This window comes from Athene cunicularia, assembly GCF_003259725.1.
Source record: "Athene cunicularia isolate RWA chromosome 5 unlocalized genomic scaffold, athCun1 chr5_part2, whole genome shotgun sequence".
Taxonomy (NCBI): Eukaryota; Metazoa; Chordata; class Aves; order Strigiformes; family Strigidae; genus Athene; species Athene cunicularia.
In genome coordinates, this window is record NW_020799102.1 from 1,796,978 (window position 1) to 1,815,068 (window position 18,091).

Sequence of the window (18,091 nt, forward strand, 5' to 3'; positions counted from 1 at the left end):
TGCCATGACTGCGCGGGTTTGGGAAAACCTCCCGCGGGCTTGCTGGGACTCGGCTGGGCTGTGCGGGGGGCGGAGGGCTGAGCCCTTGCCACTCCTCTCTGCCTGTGCTGTTCCCCCTGTCGGTGGGGAGCAGTTGGAGATGCTGGGGTGCTGCTGTGGGAACAGCATTTGCTGCGTTTACCGCCACCAGCCCTCCAGACACTGCTCTATACCCCAGAGAAGAGGTGGTGGGAGAGAGGTGCCTGTTGTCTGCCCTACCTGCTGTTTTGAGTTCACTCATGTGATTTTTGACACCCTCTCCTGCTGTCCCTGCAGCTCTCTTCCCTCCTGCTTCCTCACTGTGGTGGCTGGGCTATTTCTCCCATGACTCTCTGCGCCTAGACCTGGCTGTCCCGTGCCTTTGCCAATCAGACCTGAACTTCCTCCTCTGACAGGTCTGTATGGAAGAATATTACCTTTCTCTGTCAAAATATGTTGACTGTGGTGTGCTGGTTTGCTGTACTTCTTTGGAGGGCATGTTGGAGGGGTCCAAGCCTGTCCCTAGATCTGTGGGCTGAGAAGCTCCTGGGGTGGCTGCAGCATTGAGAGCCCTGGTGAGAACCTGGAAGGTGTCAGTTATGAAAGCGAAGGGGCTCATGGGGTCCTCTCTAGGGGGATCCCATCCCACTTCATCCCTTTTCCTGGGTAGGAAGGAGCTGTTGAGCTGCGGCTGTCTGCCCAGCTCTTATCTCACTGGGGAGGAGGGAGCAGATCAAGTGACACAGCCCTCTCCCTCAGCCCTTCCCTGGAGGAAATACTGGGATGTGGGTCACTTCTCATTCTGCAGGAGTGTCCCCTGTTCTGCCCAAGAGACATGCCCTCCCTTCCTGCCACGGGCTGCCAGCAGCTTCTCCTTGTAGGGGAAGTTCTCCTGCAGCCTGAGGAGGGGGAAGAGGGAACATCCTTGGCACACAGCAGTTCTGAACCTGGCTCAATCCCAGCTGCTTGGTGTGATGGGGGAGGACCCTCTGCCCACAAAGTGCCACTTCTCCAAGCTTAAGTGCTGGGGCAGGGAGTCACGCCTGGGGCTGTGCTGCTCTGAGACCCTCTTGCCAGCTCTCTGGTGGTGGGTGGGAATGGGTGTTAATGCCATAAGATAATTTTTTTTCTTGTTCTGAGAATCTGTCTTAACAAAATCAGTCTCTTCTGACCGCTCTTCTCTCCTCCTTTCCTCCCCCAAATCATGTGCAGTGAAGAGAGGGGCTCTTGCCCTTCCAGGTCACTTTTCTTCCCCTCACCTTGACACCAAGGCACCTCTGCTCGTGCCTCCCTGTGCCCTCCACCCCCGCCCTGCCCGTCCTGGGCCCCCATCACCCATGGACGACTCGGAAGTGGAGTCGACCGCCAGCATCCTTGCCTCTGTCAAGGAGCAGGAGGCACAGTTCGAGAAGCTGACCCGGGCGCTTGAGGAGGAACGGCGCCATGTCTCAGCCCAACTGGAACGAGTCCGGGTCTCCCCACAGGACGCCGGCCCGGGCTTGGCCAACGGCACGCTCACCCGGCGGCACCAGGTAAAAAACCCCCTCGGCAGAGGTGGGTGCGGAGGCTCCCAGAGCCCCCATCTGTGTCAGTCCTGCCTCAGCGGGGGCAGCCCTGGGCCCGTCTCCCTTCCTTTGGCCCTCCCTGGCTGTGTGAGGTGGAGGAGGGTGAAGCTGGTGGTGCTGAAGGTGATCCGGGGATGCGCAAACCTACCTCGGCAGGCAGAGTGTTCTGGGGAGGAGGAGCTGGCCTGGAGGGTCTTGTTACCAGGTCAGCTCTGGTTTGGTTTTGTGAAGGTTGGAGGCTGTCTCTATTCAATCCTGGGCATCTTTTCTCCCCATCCCACTCAGCCCCTTGGAAGAAACGTGGCTGAAACGCAGGGGTTGGTGTATAGCTCTGGGAGAGTGTCTGTGTGTTTCCCTCTTGGGTGATGATGGGCAGGTCCCTGGAGTATTGATCTATCCCCCAAACAGCCAAACCAGGACTGGGAGAGATCTCCTTTCTCTGCAGGGCTGGCAACGTGATTTCATCTGCCTTGGCTTGAGGTCTCTTTCCTATTCTCACTTTCCCAGGCTCTGTTTTGGAGAGGGGTGCTCAGAGGGCTGGTGCGTGGTGTTGTGTAGGAGGCAGGTGCCTTTCTGGCTGTGGAAGGTGGTGGTGCTGGGGGAGACGTGTGGGTCGGGGGGGAGAAGGGGTGGGCAGAGGAGGAGCACAGGGGAGTGCAACAGTAGCGCTCTGCAATCAGCCTCCAAGCATCTGTGCTGTTCCCTCGCAACTTGGGGAGAGCCTCTGGGACGTGGCTTGCAGCTCCTGCGCCAGAAGATGTGGAAGTTGCTGGGCCGTGGGCTGTGCTGGGGAGCAGGAAGGGCCTCGGCCATTCCCTCAGGAGCGTGTGGGTGCTGTGGGAGAGCTCGGATGCCTGGAGAGGGGCTGAACGGTGTGTCCTCCAGCTCATCCCCAGGCTGGAATGGGGGGGTGGTTTGCTGCACTTCGCACAGGCCCCTGAGGAGCATGCTCCTCTCCTGGGAGTGACACGAGGGGTGTGTGCTGGGGGTCTGGCAGGTGCTGGGGATGGCCTGGCAGGGACCCTAGCGGCGTGGATATATGGGGTCCTGGCAGTGGGAGATCAACAGGCTTGCCGTGGTACTCTGTTTCAGAACGGCCGTTTCTTGGGTGATGCTGACCTGGAAAGGCAGAAATATCCAGATCTGAAGCTTAACGGGCCACAGGTAAGAGGAGCTGAGCTCTCTGGCTGGGGGCAGCCTGCTTACTGGATGGGGGGGTGCAGGGCCAGGGCTCCAGCATCCCCACCCTAGCTGGGAGAGGGGGACTTGTGTTTCTGATGTGGCTGCCCTGGCTTGGAAGGGGCTTCAGATGTGGGGTTGTTGGCGCACTCTCCCATGCAGGGGGATATTGGGGCTCCCTAAGAGGTGAGATCTCTCAACTGACTGACTCCAGGGAGGCCTGTACCTTGCTCCTCTCAGGACCACAGCCACCTCTTGTACAGCACGATCCCCAGGATGCAGGACCCGGGCCAGATTGTGGAGGAGACATACACCATGGAGGAGGACCCAGAAGGGGCCATGTCAGTTGTGTCTGTGGAGACATCAGATGATGGGACAACCCGGCGTACAGAGACCACGGTATGGGCCTGGGGAGAGCGTGGAGGGACAAGAGCAAGATGATGGCTGGGGTGCTATAGCTGTGATGTCTGCCAGCATGCTGTGCTGTGAGCTGAGGCGAGGTGTGAAATCTGCCTGGAGTAACGTGCTGGGCTGGAAGGGGAATCTGGGGATGCAAGGGTGAGGTGAATTTCCTGATGGGAGTGTGTCCCATGTCTGTTCCTCCAGGTGAAGAAAGTGGTGAAGACTGTGACCACCCGGACAGTGCAGCAGGTGCCGATGGGGCCTGATGGGTTGCCTTTGGAAACCTCCCCCATCACTAGCAACTATGTCCAGACCATGGACAGGAACTTCCGCAAGAACGGCAACGGGGGCCCTGGTGGCTACCTGAGCCAGCCAGGCACGGCCACTCTCCCTCGTAACTACCACTACCCCGATGGCTATGGCCGCCCCTACGAGGACGGCTACCCGGGCAGCGATCACAGCTACGGCAGCCTGTCACGCGTCACCCGCATTGACGAGCGCTACCGGGCCCCCATGGACAGCTACCGGGCCCCCAGCCGCCAGGACATCTATGGCCCCCAGCCTCAGGTGCGTGTCGGGGGCAGCAACATGGACCTCAACCACTTCCACCCCGAGCCATACGGCCTGGAGGATGACCAGCGCAGCGTGGGGTTCGAAGATGTGGACTACGGGCTTATGTCTGACTATGGCACGGCCAGGCGGGCTGGGACCCCATCTGATCCTCGGCGGCGGCTCAGGTACATGGGGCGGGGGACTGTGGGGTGCTTTATAACTTCCCCCTCTTCGGAGGAAGGAGGATTGCAGAGACAATACCACGAGCTGAGTCACATGCAGCTCATTCAGGAGAAAACTTGCATCCGCTTTTAATTGTCTGTTTAATTGGTGGTTAAAGCTCAGTGCTAATTGAGCCGGTCGTCCTGCAGCAAGGAGTTCCACTGGGTGGTTGGGATGTAGCTCCGGGCCCTTCCCTCTCTGTGCCGCCCTTCTGCTGGCGGGATGCGGGCTCGTCGGCGTGGGGTGTGTGGCACAGCCCTGCGGCAGCAGCCTGGCCATCCTGTGCCCACCTAGCTGGGGCAGCCTGGGGAACTGAGCCAGGGCCAGGCTGAGCAAGGCTCAGCCCCCAGTGCACCCCTAGTTCCTGCAGCAGGGCCTGGCTCTCAGGCAGGGCAGGGCAGGAGAAGCTGCTCAACCTGTTTGGCAGCAGTGGCTTCTCCCCCGATTTGTCTGTGGGTGATCAGTGGCTCCTCCAGCCCCAGTGCTGAGCAGCTGCCCTTGACAGCCAGGGCAGGGTCTTAGTGGCCCTTCAGCCACCCTGCCAGGTATGCAGGGGCATCCAGCGATCTTACGGGCCTGAGGCTGTGACTCCTTTAGACTGCTGTCTCTTGCACAAACGCTGCTGCCTGCCTAAGCCTCTCGGCCTGCTCCCCTTGCTGCCGGAGCTGTCAGGAGGGCTTTGGGCAGGCGTGGGAGTAGTGGCCTGGGAGGGTGAGGTAGGAATGGAGTGAGGGGCTGAGCCTGAGTCCTAGAGACAGGGAGGGGGCTGTGTCAGCAGGCTGGGATGGATGTACAGGCTGAGCACAGGCTGCTTAAGCTCCTAGGGCATAAAAGGAGGGAGAGACCCGAGGGAGAGGAGGCACTTGCCAGCCTCTGCTGGAGATGTGCCCGTCTCGAGGCACGTACTGTAAATCCATGGTGGCTCCTGGTTGCTGAAGGGACTAAAGGAGGAGCATTGTCCTTTTGGCTTGTGCCAGCACAAGGTTTCTGTTGCTGTGCTGAACCAGTTGGGGCAGTTGTTCACCCAGATTAGTATCCCCAGCCTGCCTTGCCTTGAGCAGCTTGTGCGGCTGGAGGAGGGCAGGCAGGGCTGCTGCCCCCGCTGCCCTCAGTGGCTCAAGCATCAGCAGTTGTGAGTATGTGGCTGTCATGACTATTCCCTTGGTGAACAGCTTGGGCAGAAGAGGTTAAGCAGGCACCTCTGACCTGTGGCTGCTTTGCTCTGGCTTGCAAACCTTCCTTGGATTCCTGTCCTGCCCAGCATGCAGGTCAGAGCCCTCCCTGGATGGCCCGGTCTGTTCAGCTTTTGAGACCATGAGGCGCCTCTGCTGGGCTGGGTGGTGTCCATTCTCCTTCCAGATCCAAGAGGACAGGAGATACAGGAGCTGTAGCTGGGTGAGACACCAGGGCACTTGGGTCGCAGCAGAGGGAGAATGTCTCACTTCCGAGCACAGCCAAGGAGCAGGCCTGGTGGAGACATCACCTTGTCCTGCAGGGATGGTGCAGGGTATGGAAGATGGGTTGGTGTGGCCCGTGTTTGGGCTCTCCCTCCCCAAGCAGACCGATAAAGATCGCAGCAATCTGTGGAATCCAGGCACTGTTGAGCTTGGCTTGTCCCCTGCCTTCTCAGTTACCGTCCGCGCTCAGCTGCCTGGCTTGCAGGAATGGGAACAGGCGAGATCAGCATCCCCCCTGCCTCAGATGTTTGTCTTGAGCTGTTAATGACTTCCTTCAGGGAGGCAGCTTGCCAGGCACGCGGGAGACGCAGGAGCGCGTTGAGCTGAGACACGCAGCGTGTGCTGGCTGCATTGGGTCCCCTCTCCTGTGGCTGCTCCTGGAGCTCCCTCTCTGCAGGGGAAGAGGGAAGGGGGATTCAGCGGCAGCACAGGGTGTGTTTCCCTCTCCCTGCCAGCCTCATCTCACCAGAAGGTGCAGGGTGGGATCCAGCACTGGGTGACCCTTGTGCCTGGGCAGGAGCTCCCTGTTGGGACACATGAGTCTTGGCACGAGAGCAGGGTTGGCTGCTGGCCGTGTTGACAAGCATCAGGTGCCTTGTTTGCCAGGCTGGCATTCGGCTGTGTCTTGCTCCTGCCCTGTCCTGCTGCGGGGATGGTAGTGGGTGGTGTGGTGTGTGGGGAGCCGCTCCCCGGCGTGGCTGGACTCTTCAGCATCTCTTAATAGCGAGGCCATGTGGCAAGCTGTGCATTTCCCCATCGGGACACACTGGAAGCCAACCCCACAGCCCGCTGCCGCCATCTGCAGTGGTGCTGTGCGGCAGCACCCAAGGGGGACGTGGCTGTGGATGTGGTTGCCACCCAGAGCTAGTGGGTTTAGCAGGTCCTGTACCAGAGGCTGTGGGAGAAGCAGTGGTGAAGGAAGCAGAACCTGCTACTGTGTTGCAGCTTTGCCTGCCTGCTTGGGGGTGGGGGCTGCCTGCACCTCATTTGGGAGCTCAGAATGTGGCTGAGCAGCCCCGAGGTGGATGCGAGTCCCTCATCTGGGACCTTGGCTGTGCGTCCCCAGTACCCTGGCACAGCACGGCTGACAGCAGCAGCCAGGCCCCTCTGCTTAAGTGCCAAGTCCCCTCCCATCCCCTTCTGTTGGAAATCGCTGGATTCCTTGCTGGATTCCTCTGCCTGGGTGGGGGCAGGATTATGTTGCCAGTGACTACAAAAATAGGGCAAGAATCCAGGATTTTGTGTGGTATATGTTCTGGGGCTGTTAATGTCACCTTGGCACGTAGTGGGGGGACTAGGTGCACTTTCAGCTTCCATGTGCTTGCTGGGGCTTGTTCCCAGTGCTGCCAGGTCTGTGGGTGAGCCCCTCCTCACCAGGGCTGGCAGTGTGGGACCACAGCTCTTCCCTGTGCTGGAGCCGGGAGCAGTGAGGCTGATCCCTGGAGCCCAGGTGTCTCTTGATGCCCAGCTAAGCCCAGCACAACTTTGTATGTTGTGGGGCATCTGCAGGCGAAGGAGTCTGAGCCCCATCCTGGTAAAATCCTTCACTCTGGCCGTGGTGCTCTGCAGTAGTGGCAGTGGCTGGTCTGGCAGCAGCTGCTGAGCCCTGGGGTGCTGCAGTGTGCAGCGATGGGTACCGCCAGAGCTGGGTGGGCTGACACTGGGCTCTGGGCACTTGCTGCGCCACCGAGTGCTGCTGTGACCCGGGCGCGTTGCGGTCCCAGCCCTCTGCCGTGGTGGGAACTTGCCCTCTAGTGGCTGCAGGCCCAAGTGGCTTCTGGTGCCTCGGGCCGGCTCCTTGCCCCGCGGGTCTGATGCAGAGACCAGGGTCTGTCCCACAGCTAAACCCGGTGGGTGGGGAGGGACGTGAAGAGCTGCTGAGGCTGTCTTCTCCTGGGGAGCGATGGCCAGCTTCCCGAGCGGGCCTGGGGGTGGCTGCCTGCAGCCACGGGCTCCAGCTGGGCCCTGCATGGGGAGCAGGACGGTGCCGTGATGCTGCTCTGCCGCCTGCTCCCGGCCCTCGATGGGCATCTGCCCACTGCGCTCCAGCAGCGTTGTGTGACTGGACACTGTGCACTTCAGCCCATCTTACAGCGGGTCGGAGGGGGCGCAGTGCGTGTGTCCCCCGTCCAGGTCTAGGGCCCGTGCTGACGCCTGCTGCCTTCTCTCCTAGGAGTTATGAAGACATGCTGGTCGATGAGGTGGCCCCCGACCGGTACTACTGGGCTCCTCTGGCTCAGCATGAGCGGGGCAGCTTGGCTAGTCTGGACAGCCTGCGGAAGGGCGGCCCGGCCCCGGGCAACTGGCGCCAGCCAGAGCTGCCAGAGGTCATAGCCATGCTGAGCTTCCGTCTGGACGCCGTCAAGTCCAACGCGGCCGCCTACCTGCAGCACCTCTGCTACCGTAACGACAAGGTGAAGACCGAGGTGCGCAAGCTGAAGGGCATTCCCGTGCTGGTGGGATTGCTGGACCACCCCAAGAAAGAGGTGCACTATGGTGCCTGCGGAGCCCTCAAGAACATCTCCTTCGGCAAGGACCAAGACAATAAGATCGCCATCAAGAACTGCGATGGTGTACCTGCTCTGGTGCGCCTGCTGCGGAAGGCCCATGACATGGACCTCACGGAGGTCATCACAGGTAATGGCTCTGGAGGGGAGAGGAGGGGCTATAATCCCTTGGGCAAGGGATGCACAGTGTGGGTGTTTAAGCCCACGTGAATCTGATTGCCTCCTGCTTGTGGCCTTGCAGGAACGTTGTGGAACCTGTCCTCGCACGACTCCATCAAGATGGCCATTGTGGATCATGCACTACATGCTCTGACTGATGAGGTGGTCATTCCCCGCTCGGGCTGGGAGCGGGAACCCAATGAGGACTCGAAACCCCGCCATATCGAGTGGGAGTCGGTGCTCACCAACACTGCTGGCTGCCTTAGGTATGGAGGGGGGCTACCAGCTGCTGGCAGAGAGCTGGTGTGGGTCAGGGTTGCTGTAACGCTCCTTCCTGGCTGTTCCTGGTAGCTTCCCAGGACTGTCAGAGGAGGTCTGCAGAGGAGCTGCTCTCCTAGGACAGCTACTGGTGATGCAGTCCTTGATTTTGGAGGAGTTTTTCTCAGTGCAGGGGAGCCTCAGGAGCTTTCCTCTGGTTTGAGCTCTGCTGGGTATGGGCTGCTCCTCGCCTGCCCTCAGCTGCCTCCCATGATGATTCTCTCCTGCTTACCAGGAATGTAAGCTCAGAGCGGAGCGAGGCCCGTCGGAAGCTGCGGGAGTGTGATGGGCTGGTGGATGCCCTGATCTACATCGTGCAGTCTGAGATTGGCCAGAAGGACTCAGACAGCAAGGTACCACCATGGGGGTGTTGCTGGGGCATGCACAGAGCTCTGCCCTTGTCAGCTGGCTCTAGCAGTGCTCTGCTGTTCATGGTGGCTGGAGCTGGGTTCATCCCAAGGCAGATGAAGAATGAACAGGAGGAATCCTCACCAGGGAGGGCTTTGGCCTGGTGGGACTAGCTTGGGAAAACCCAGTCCTGGCTCATACCTTTCCATGATCTCCACTTGGGAAGAGAGACCCAAGAGAGATGGGGTGTGCCTTGGGTGCTGTTTGGGCAGGAGGTGCCTGGCACCCAGCCTGCCGTTTGCAGTAGGAATGTTGCTCCTCCAAGAGGGATCTAGTGGTGTCACTCATCCCTGTGATGGTGCCCCCCAGCTCAGGGCTCCCTGATCTGCCTTGACCAGGCATTGCCTTGAATTCTTCTTGAGCCTTCCTTGGACCTTTTGTGCTGATGGCAGAGGGATTTTTGGCCCAGCAGAGTGAACTCATCCCTGCAGAAGTTCATGCAAGAACTGGCCACATCTGCACTGGGATGGGGGTGTGCTCCAGCTCCATCTTGGGTGAAGCTGCATATCCTGTGGTCCCTGGTCCCCTTGGCCTGGCTCTGGGTTTCAAGCTGTGATGGGGCCCTCAGACACAGGGATGGGCATGTGCTGCTCCAGGTCAAACCATCTGACTTTCTCTCTAGCTGGTGGAGAACTGTGTGTGCCTGCTGAGAAACTTGTCCTACCAAGTCCACCGTGAGATCCCTCATGCAGAGCGCTACCAGGAGACCCCTCTGGCCCCTGCCAACAACGCTGGGCCCCACGCTGCGAGCTGCTTTGGTGCCAAGAAGGGCAAAGGTTCGTTGGGCAGCAGCAGCATGGAGGGAGATAGGATGAAGTTCTACAGTGGAGCTTGAGGGTGGTCTGGGGTCTTGGTGCTCCTACTCTGGCATCTCTTGTGCAAAGGCTGAACTGCAGCTTCCTCTGGAGAGACATGGTGGCTGGTGCCTCCCCTGGCTTTGGGAGCTACTGCTAGGCTTACCTAAAATGTTTGACACAAGCTAATGGTGGGTTTCTGTGGTGGTGGGACGGTGATGGATAGATGTCCACTAACTCCACACCTTCCCTTTTCTCCTGTGTTGCCCCTTCCCCTTCCCTTTGCTTTCTTGCCAAATGATCTGCCCCATGATGCTGTCGGCACTTCTCTCCTCCTGCCTCCCTTCTCTCCTGTCCTTCTCTCCGCTTCGCCAATAGACGAATGGTTCTCCAGAGGTGAGTGTGCTCTTGGTTTTAATTTTTCCATGGTTTGATTGGGTGCTTTCTCTAGCTCTTTGTTCCCCTCCCCCCATCTGGGCACGTACTGCCTGCAGTGTGGCTAATGCCCTTGACCTCCCCTCCTGGCACATGCTGGTAGCTTGACTTCAGCTCACCTCTGGGCTTGTTTTGTAGCAAGTGGCAAAGAGCTGTTGGGCTGAGATGGGTGGGGAGAGGAGGCGTCTTACACCTCTCTGCTTACTCTTTGAAGGCAAAAAGCTCCCAGAAGACCCTGGTGCTGACACAGTGGATTTTCCCAAAAGAACAACTCCAGCCAAAGGTATGTTCCTTGGTGTCTTTGCTTGGGCATGCGGGGCAACTTTTCCACAGGCAGCCCAAGACAGGAGTGAGTAGAGTTGGTTTCCCATTGAAGTGAGCCTCTCAAATGGGCAGAAGTTTGGTTTGCAGGGGTTGTGTTTCTGATTGCCCAAGTGCCTGTTAAAATGCTGTCTCTGCCACAGACAGTTGTGAGGGCGTGTGCTGTGCCTGCAGGAGGCCAGTGCTGCCTTGGGACCAGCTTCCTGGGGCTACAGGGGGGACTGGGGCGCAGCGTGGTGACACAGCCCTAGGACGGGCAGCCTCTATGGTGGTTTCGGACTTCTCAGTGCAATTGCTGTCTTGCTTGCTCTGCTCTTCTGAGCACGAAGAACAGGCAGGATTTAAAGCCAAATAACCCTGCCTTAAAGTGTTCTCCAGCATGAGGAAGAGTCATTCCAAGAAGCCTCTGGGGACAAATGTCTCACTGCCTAGAGAGTTGTGAATTACAGCCCTGCTCTGGCTGGCGAAGCGGTGGGCATTAGCCCAGGGCTTGAGTTCAGCTGCCCCTACCCCAAATTGCCACGTGGTTCCTGGCAGGACCCTGGTGCTCCCAGGGGTATGAAGAGTCAAGCTGGAAGAATCACAAGGAAACTTAGGGCAGACCTGACCTTGTGAGCAGCTCAGATATGTGGTTGGTGGTTCCTCAGGCTGACCTGGGCTGTGGGAAGGGTCAGTACCTGTCTTGGGCAGAAGCTTGAGAAGCCATCTGCTCTCTTTGGGGGCTGGGGACATCCCTCACCACAGGTCAGAGGACAGAGAACAAGATGGAAAACCCGGCCTTGCAACTGTAAAGTGCAGTGTCACTGCTGCTTTAGAAATCACTTCTGGGCGTATGTTTCTGTGAAAAGAGTTAATACTTGAAGGCCTGATGCCTGTCAGGTTGCTAGGGTGGTGGCATCCTGGATCAGGGCTGGTGCTGGGGGCCTGGGTTTCTGGCACTGTGGGTCAGCCTGGACCCCTCTGCACCAAGGATCTGGCCTCTGGGGAGCAGTGAGCCTGGGTGAAAGCTTCCAGCCTCATCTGCCCAGCAGTGCTCCCTTGGATTAGTCAGATGCCAGCAGAGCCCTTCAGTAAGTCCTTCCTACCTGTGTTCCTCTGGCAGGTTATGAGCTCCTCTTCCAACCAGAAGTGGTCAGGATATACATCTCCCTTCTAAAGGAAAGCAAGACTCCGGCCATCCTGGAGGCTTCGGCAGGAGCCATACAGAACCTGTGTGCTGGCAGCTGGACGGTGAGTGCCCTGCGGTGCCCCCCGATGTGAGCTGTGGGGAGGGTGCCCTAGGGAGCCCCCGGAGCTCTGGATGGCCGGGGCTCTGCTTCTCCAGGGGTGGCTGGCTTAGTGTGGGGCTGGCTCACTGCCCAGGGAGATGCTCCTGGGGGGAGAAGCTGTGCCCGCCCAGTGACGCTGCTGTGCTCTGCTCTGCCCTGCAGTACGGCCGGTACATCCGCTCGGCCCTGCGCCAGGAGAAGGGGCTCTCTGCCATCGCTGACCTCCTGACCCATGACAGCGAGCGGGTGGTGAAAGCGGCCTCCGGGGCCCTGCGCAACCTGGCGGTCGACTTGCGTAACAAAGAGCTGATAGGTGAGGGCTGCAGAGGGGGGATGACGCGCTGTCCGTGTCCATCTGGGTTAGGCAGGAGCTTCCTCCTGATACTGGCAGCTGAGGAAGCATGTGGGCATGGTGTCAGCCCAGTGCCTCTCTACTGCTTCTCTCCCAGAGCAGCACGTGCTGAGCTCCACTGAAAGGGACATCAAAAATTGGTCACCTGTCCCTGATCCTTCTGCAGTGGTTTTTTTCCCCTGCAGTCCTCTTGCTTGCTTGCTCATGCCCAACCCAATTCTTTCCTCATCCCAGGTAAACACGCCATACCCAACCTAGTGAAGAACCTGCCTGGAGGCCAGCAGACCCCAGCCAAAAACCTCTCTGAGGACACAGTGGTGTCAATCCTCAACACCATCAATGAAGTAATTGTAGACAACCTTGAGGCTGCCAAGAAGCTGCGGGAAACACAGGGGATTGAGAAATTGGTGCTGATCAACAAATCTGGGTAGGCTCTGCTCAAAGGATAGTGCAAGGAGCAGAGAGGGGCTTCTCCAGGAGCTTGTTTGAGGCCGTTGGGAATTTCCAAATATTTCTCCCTTCACCTCTTCCTAGGAACCGCTCAGAGAGAGAAGTCCGAGCAGCTGCCCTCGTCTTGCAGACAGTCTGGGGATATAAAGAGCTGCGGAAGCCCCTTGAGAAGGAAGGCTGGAAGAAGTCAGATTTCCAGGTATGGAGATGCCCTGTTGTGGCTGGGGTAGTAGGTTGGGTCCTGAAGCAGGGAGAAGGGTGTTCCTGGAGCTCATCAGTACTGGATTTCAGCTCTTACCTTGCTGGTGGGGTTGGAGACCCTCAGAGGTGTCCCCTCTGCCATTTCTCAGCATGTGACCAACAGGAAGCTTTTATGAAGGAAGAAACACTCTTAAAAGCTTTAAGCCCTCTCCCACACAAGGATGTGGATCTGCAGGCAGGAAAGTTTGCAGCACTAAAAGCCACTGGCAGTGCTGAAGAACAAGGCTCTTGAGGGCTTGGTTTTTCCCCAGAAGCTGGGACTGTCCTTGCTGCTTAAGGGCTGGCTGCTGGAACACCCTCTGGTTGCCTCAGGCCCCTTGCTTAAGGGCTGTGGGAGGAGGGTTCCTGGGTCTTGGAGGGGTGGGATGTGCTAATGGGGAAGGAATCTCTGGGCCAGAGTGTGAGTGGTCATTGTCTGATGCTCCAGGTGAACCTGAGCAATGTGTCCCGAACCCAGGGAGGCAACTCGTTTGATGACAGCACCTTGCCTCTCATCGACAGGAACCAAAAATCAGGTGTGTTTCCCTTCAGTACCTGTCCCCACTGTCATCCTTCCACCTTGTGGGTACCCAGAACAGCTGGTCTTTGTCCCCTCCCTGTTCAGCTCTGGCTTTCTTGGCAGCCACAGCTGCTCACACAAGGCTTTCAGTCTGGGCTTTAGGTGCTTCTCAGGGCTGGAAATGTGTGCAGTTAGCATAGGTCCTGTAGCATCCTTGGGTCAACGGGACTGCAGCTGGGTCTGGGCTCCTCTCGCTGGGATGGGAGCTGGGTGGCTCCTCTCTGGCTGCAGGGGCTTTGTCTGACCTGCTGCTCTCCCGTGCTTGTAGACAAGAAATCCTCACGGGAAGAGATCCAGATGAGCAACATGGGACCAGGTAGGAGAGGGACTGGGATGGGGGCGTCTTGTCTCCTTGGTGTGCTGGGAGGGGGCAGAGCTCGCCTCTCCTGTGGGGACGACGGTGCTGCCCCTCAGAGGTGATGTGACTGACTGTCCCCTCTCCTGCTCCAGACAACTATTCCACACTCAATGAGAGGGACCACAGCAGGACACTGGACCGATCTGGTGACCTCGGAGATATGGAGCCGGTGAAGGCAGCGCCGTTGATGGTGAGCAGCTCTTCCTAGTGTGGGTGAAGAGTGAGTGGGACCAGGGTGCAGGAGGTGACACATGGCTGTCCTGGCTGGCAGGAGGAGGGGAGAACTGGGCTCCCATGACTAACAACCCCCTTGCCTGCCCCATCACCCCTACTAACTAACCCCTGTATGTCTGCAGCAGGAGGAGGGGCAGGAATTGCAGCCTGAGGTAGAGGAGGCGGAGGAGGATGCTGCCATGCTTTCCCCCGTGTTGGTATGTCCCTCAGTGTCCTGAGCAGTGGTGACAGATCCTGCTGTGCTGTTAGGGGTGCTTTGGAAAGCCAAATTCTGCTCTGATTGCTGCTGCCTGCAATTGCTGCCTGATCTGTCAGGGCCATGATCACACCTCCACTGCTCACTGGCTCCCTGGGCATGCTAACATCTCTCCTTCTCTCTCCACAGCAGAAGATATAGCTGACATCCCGGTCTCCACTCAGTTTGGGTTGATAATATATTATATATATAAATATATATATAACTCTTCGTGGTGGAATGGACTGACTTTTACCTTGTCTTATTTTTGGATTTTTTGCTGGACTGTTTGTGCCAACTAGCCAGCCAAATGACTGGGCCTGGTCCCTCAGGGGCAGCCCGGGCCACTCTGCCTCCTCTAGACTGCTGCACCTCCCTGTTCTGGGACACCTCGACTGATAACTCTTCCTCCCTGTCCTCCACCACCTCCTTCCTCCAGAGAGTAAACCCTCCTGCCTGACTCTGCCGGACTGACCGGCATGGATGCTGCAAAAGGACTCCAGATCTCTGCCTTGACCAGGAGCTGCCTTCTCTCCCACGCTTTCCCTCTGCTCGGAGATGTCTGCAGGGACAGAGTCTGGGACCTCACTCGCCGCCTTTTTGTTTTGGTTTGGGTTTCACTTTTGTTGCCTATAGGATATATTTTTGTGCGGGATCACTTTTCAGCTGGGGTTGTGGGGGTAACGGGAGCATTCCTTCCCTGGCGGCGGCAGGACCAGGGTGAGGGGGATTGGAGTAATGGAGGAGTGAGAGGAAGGAAAACCAGCAATAACTTCTCTTGCTTTGCTCTAGATGAGGCTTTGGGGACATGGGAAGGGGGATCTGGCTCTGGGTCCTGTGAAGGGGTCTGGAGGGTGCCACTGGCCCCCACCTGGTGACTGTGTGAGGAGGGATCCCTGTGCGGGGAGGATGGTCAGTGCGGGGGCTCAGGATGGGTCTCCCGGCGCTGGAGGCGGCGGGTCCCTCTTGGAGGAGATGCGACGGGGCTTCTGGGGAGAGGCTGCGCGGGGCGCGCTGCGTGCCGGGCGCTAGGAGCAGGGCTGCAGGCGGGTAGAGCCAGGATCCCCCCCTCTCACCCCGCGCACCAGCCGCCTGCGGCGGTGCCCCTCTGACTTTCTCTTGACACGTGCCTTTCTTTTGCCACTGTGAAATAGCTCTTTGAATCGTACTGTCTGGCTTCTTCACTGGGGAAGGGGTGTTTCCTGGGCTTCCGGCAGGACTGAGCTCTTCCCTTCCTCACCGGCAGCCTTAATTGTCTGCAGTGAGGCTGGAAGCCTGTGTCTGGGGGGATCCCAGCCCCCCGCCCTCACTGACGGGGCGCAGGACTCTTACCTGCATCCTGTCCTGGGGAGACGAGGCTGTCACAGGAGCTGGGGTGTACACATCCCCCTCCTTCTCCTCTCTGCTGTGGTGGTGGGGGGCACATCCAAGTGCTGTGATCTTTTGGGGAGCCTTTAAGCTCCCTGTGAACTGGAAGCCTCTCTAGGAGGCTGCAAACTGGAGCAGGAGCCCTCCCCAGCCTGGGGGTCCCCCGAAGTGTGGGCTCACGTGGGGAGGCTGCAGCAGACAGAACTGGTGCCTTGCTCCTGCCTGCTCCTCTGCCTGGAAGCACCTCCCGGCTCTGGCTGAGCCCTCCCTGGCTCCAGCCCCACCTCAGCACGGTTTGGTTTTGTTCTGGGGTCTAACTCTTCTCTTTTTCCTTTAAATATGTAAAACACTAATTCCTTTTTTTAATTTTTAATTCCAAATGAACCAAAAAAAAAAGCTTCCCCCTTCTCTCCTCCCCTGGCTCTCCTGGGCCACCCCTGCCCTGACAGGGAGTGGAGGAAGGGAGTGGGAACCAAGAAGCCGTTCCTTGTCTGATTCCTGTGCACACTCTTGTAACGCTTTTAAAACAAAATGATTTTTTTATATAAATAAAGTTTTTAAAGTGTGTCTCTGTGCCTTCCACTTAAGGCTGCTACCTTGGTGTCTTTAGCTTTATGGTGGGGAACAAATGCCTCTTCTTGGGGCAGGGCTGTGCACTTGAGTGTTGCTTGTTTGTGTGTGGTTCTGAAAGATTCCACTTTGACAAACCCGTTCTTGGGTGGGAGTGACATTTCCTCTTTGTAGCAAAAGATTGGAGGAAAAATACAAAACACCAAAACTTTGTGTTGTACTGAACTCACAAAAATATTTGCAGGGCAACTGAGAACCCCTTCTCTCCCCTGCTGGGAAGGCTTTCCCTCCATTTCCCCTCTCCTTGTGTGGCTGGCAGACTTTGCACAAGTGCAGAAATATTAACAGTCCCTTCTTAAAAAAGGGGGAGCCCTCTGGAGCAGGGGCTGCCCCCTGAAAGCACAGATGGGCTGCAAATGTGCTCATCCTTTTCTCAGGATTACTGAAGCCAGACTGAAACACCATGTTAACCCACTTTGCTTTCACCCCTCTGTGTGTGTGAAAATAAATACAGAAAGAAATTCTGTAAATGTGTGAAAATACCTTTTTGAAAGCAGTTTTCTGGCTTCTATTTCAACATAGTTTTTTCCTGAAGCTGCATTGCTGTTGGAAAGATTTCACTGGGGTGTGGAGCAGCTCTTTTAGCCCCGTGGCAGCGGGATGCAGTCTGGGGTGAGGCAGGGCTGGGGGGGTTGCAATTTCCTGCACAGTGCAGCCCGACTGGAGCTTGGAATTGCTCTCCCAGGGCAGCTGGGGCTGCCCTCTAGGTTACAGGGGAATGTCACCCTGGCCTGCAGCACCCTGGGAGCTGGTGACCCAGTGCACCCATGGGTGGGGGGAGCACCGATGGGTGCCCCTGGCTATGGGGGTTCCAGCCCTCCCACCTTGCCTTCCACTCTTGTCCCCAAAGCCACCAACAAGTGGAGCAAAGGCAGGGTCGGTGTTTTATTGCTTCAGGTTGGGGCAATGCCTGGAATGCAGCTTAGTGGGGACGAGGCTGGGAATGTCTCGAGGGAAAAGGGGCAGGGAGTGATGCCAGGGGCTCTGGCTTGGCAGAGACAGTGTTGGGGGCTTTTGGCTCTGCAGGACAGATGCCAGGGGTGTCGCTGGGTGGGAGGACACGAGGCACGTTTGGCTCAGCAGGGACAACGCCAGGGGTGTCGGTGTGGGGACGATACCAGGGACAGGCAGGCAGGGTGGCTGTGTGCTGGGGTGCAGCTGTGGTGCCGTGGCTCAGAGGAAGAGCTTGTCGTGGCAGGCCTGGCAGTACATCTTGTCGCCGCGCTCGCGGAAGGTGCCTTTCTGCAGCTGGCCCAGGCAGTAGGCGCAGATGAAGTGCTCGGGGTGGTACTTACGCCCCATGGCCGTGATGCAGCGGCCGGTCACGGGGTGGCCGCAGCCATGGCAGATGTTTCCCTGCCGCTGGTGGAAGTGCAGCTCACAGTAGGGCCGACCCTCCAGCTCGAAGAAGGAGCCGCTGGCGAAGCCACTCAGGCACTCCTGGGGGGAAGGAAATAGGGAAGGCTGGCACGGCCTTGGGGATACGCTCACCCCCGCGCCCTGCTGGCCTGGTGCACACTTACCGCGCACACAAAGCACTCGGGGTGCCAGACGCCCTGCAAGGCCGACAGGTAATTGTCCGTCACGGGGCGCTCGCAGCCCTGGCATTTCGGGGCAAACATAGCCAGGAAGTCCTGGCGGCAGTACGGCTTCCCACCCCGCTCGTGGAAACCTGCAGGAAAGGCGTCGGGATGGGCACCCACCTGGGGGAGGCTTGGAGCGGGGGGCAGCGGGGCAAGGAAAGAGCATGGGGGGATGTCAGATGCAGCAAGGGTGCAACAGCAGGGCTATGGGGGGGCCGGGATGCAGGGGCAGGGCTATGGCAGGGGATATCGGGATGGGGGCAATGGGGCAGGACCCCCACTCCTGTCCCCTGGGACATACCATCATCTCCGAACACCTTCCCGCAGTGGGCACAGAAGAAGTGCTCGGGGTGCCAGGTCTGGTCCAGGGCTGTGAGGACTTTCTGCAGGAAGAAGCAAGGTGAGGCTGCCGGTGGCGGTGGGGGTGGCATGGGAGGCCGGGGGGGGGGTCTTACC

General features: G+C 58.4%; 2 protein-coding genes across 6 annotated transcripts in view; one reads left to right on the plus strand and one right to left on the minus strand.

The window, feature by feature from the left end:
- The first annotated feature begins 289 nt into the window (after nucleotides 1–289).
- On the plus strand, nucleotides 290–16,003 carry CTNND1 (catenin delta 1). Of its 5 annotated transcripts, XM_026850417.1 has the most exons (20): nucleotides 290–434; nucleotides 1,231–1,550; nucleotides 2,676–2,747; nucleotides 3,003–3,161; nucleotides 3,369–3,901; nucleotides 7,569–8,032; nucleotides 8,144–8,327; nucleotides 8,615–8,732; nucleotides 9,410–9,563; nucleotides 9,960–9,977; nucleotides 10,231–10,299; nucleotides 11,440–11,567; nucleotides 11,768–11,918; nucleotides 12,192–12,384; nucleotides 12,492–12,606; nucleotides 13,096–13,183; nucleotides 13,496–13,543; nucleotides 13,678–13,775; nucleotides 13,942–14,016; nucleotides 14,205–16,003. In XM_026850417.1, the coding sequence occupies exons 2-20, from the start codon at nucleotides 1,356–1,358 to the stop codon at nucleotides 14,214–14,216; spliced, it is 2,874 nt and encodes a 957-aa protein (XP_026706218.1). In that variant the 5' UTR covers nucleotides 290–434; nucleotides 1,231–1,355; the 3' UTR covers nucleotides 14,217–16,003. The 5 variants fall into 5 exon arrangements, with proteins under 5 accessions (XP_026706218.1, XP_026706220.1, XP_026706221.1 ...); XM_026850419.1 differs by lacking the exon at nucleotides 13,942–14,016; XM_026850420.1 differs by lacking the exon at nucleotides 13,942–14,016 and having other exon boundaries at nucleotides 14,208–16,003.
- Nucleotides 16,004–16,995: 992 nt separating this feature from the next.
- The window catches only part of LPXN (leupaxin), a 3,369-nt gene continuing 2,273 nt past the window's right edge, over nucleotides 16,996–18,091 (minus strand). The window contains exons 7-9 of the mRNA XM_026850459.1: nucleotides 17,937–18,018; nucleotides 17,576–17,724; nucleotides 16,996–17,492 (exon numbers count right to left, since the gene is read on the minus strand). Of these exons, the coding sequence (XP_026706260.1) occupies nucleotides 17,226–17,492; nucleotides 17,576–17,724; nucleotides 17,937–18,018 (498 nt within the window). The 3' untranslated portion in view covers nucleotides 16,996–17,225. The remainder of the gene's footprint in view (nucleotides 17,493–17,575; nucleotides 17,725–17,936; nucleotides 18,019–18,091) is intronic.

Excerpts from the sequence above, each read along its gene's own strand:
- CTNND1 (XM_026850416.1), top strand. The coding sequence starts at position 1,356 with ATGGACGACTCGGAAGTGGAGTCGACCGCCAGCATCCTTGCCTCTGTC. Across the intron at positions 3,162-3,368 it reads CCCGGCGTACAGAGACCACG|GTGAAGAAAGTGGTGAAGAC; the intron begins GTATGGGCCTGG and ends CTGTTCCTCCAG. Across the intron at positions 13,184-13,495 it reads CGACAGGAACCAAAAATCAG|ACAAGAAATCCTCACGGGAA; the intron begins GTGTGTTTCCCT and ends CCGTGCTTGTAG.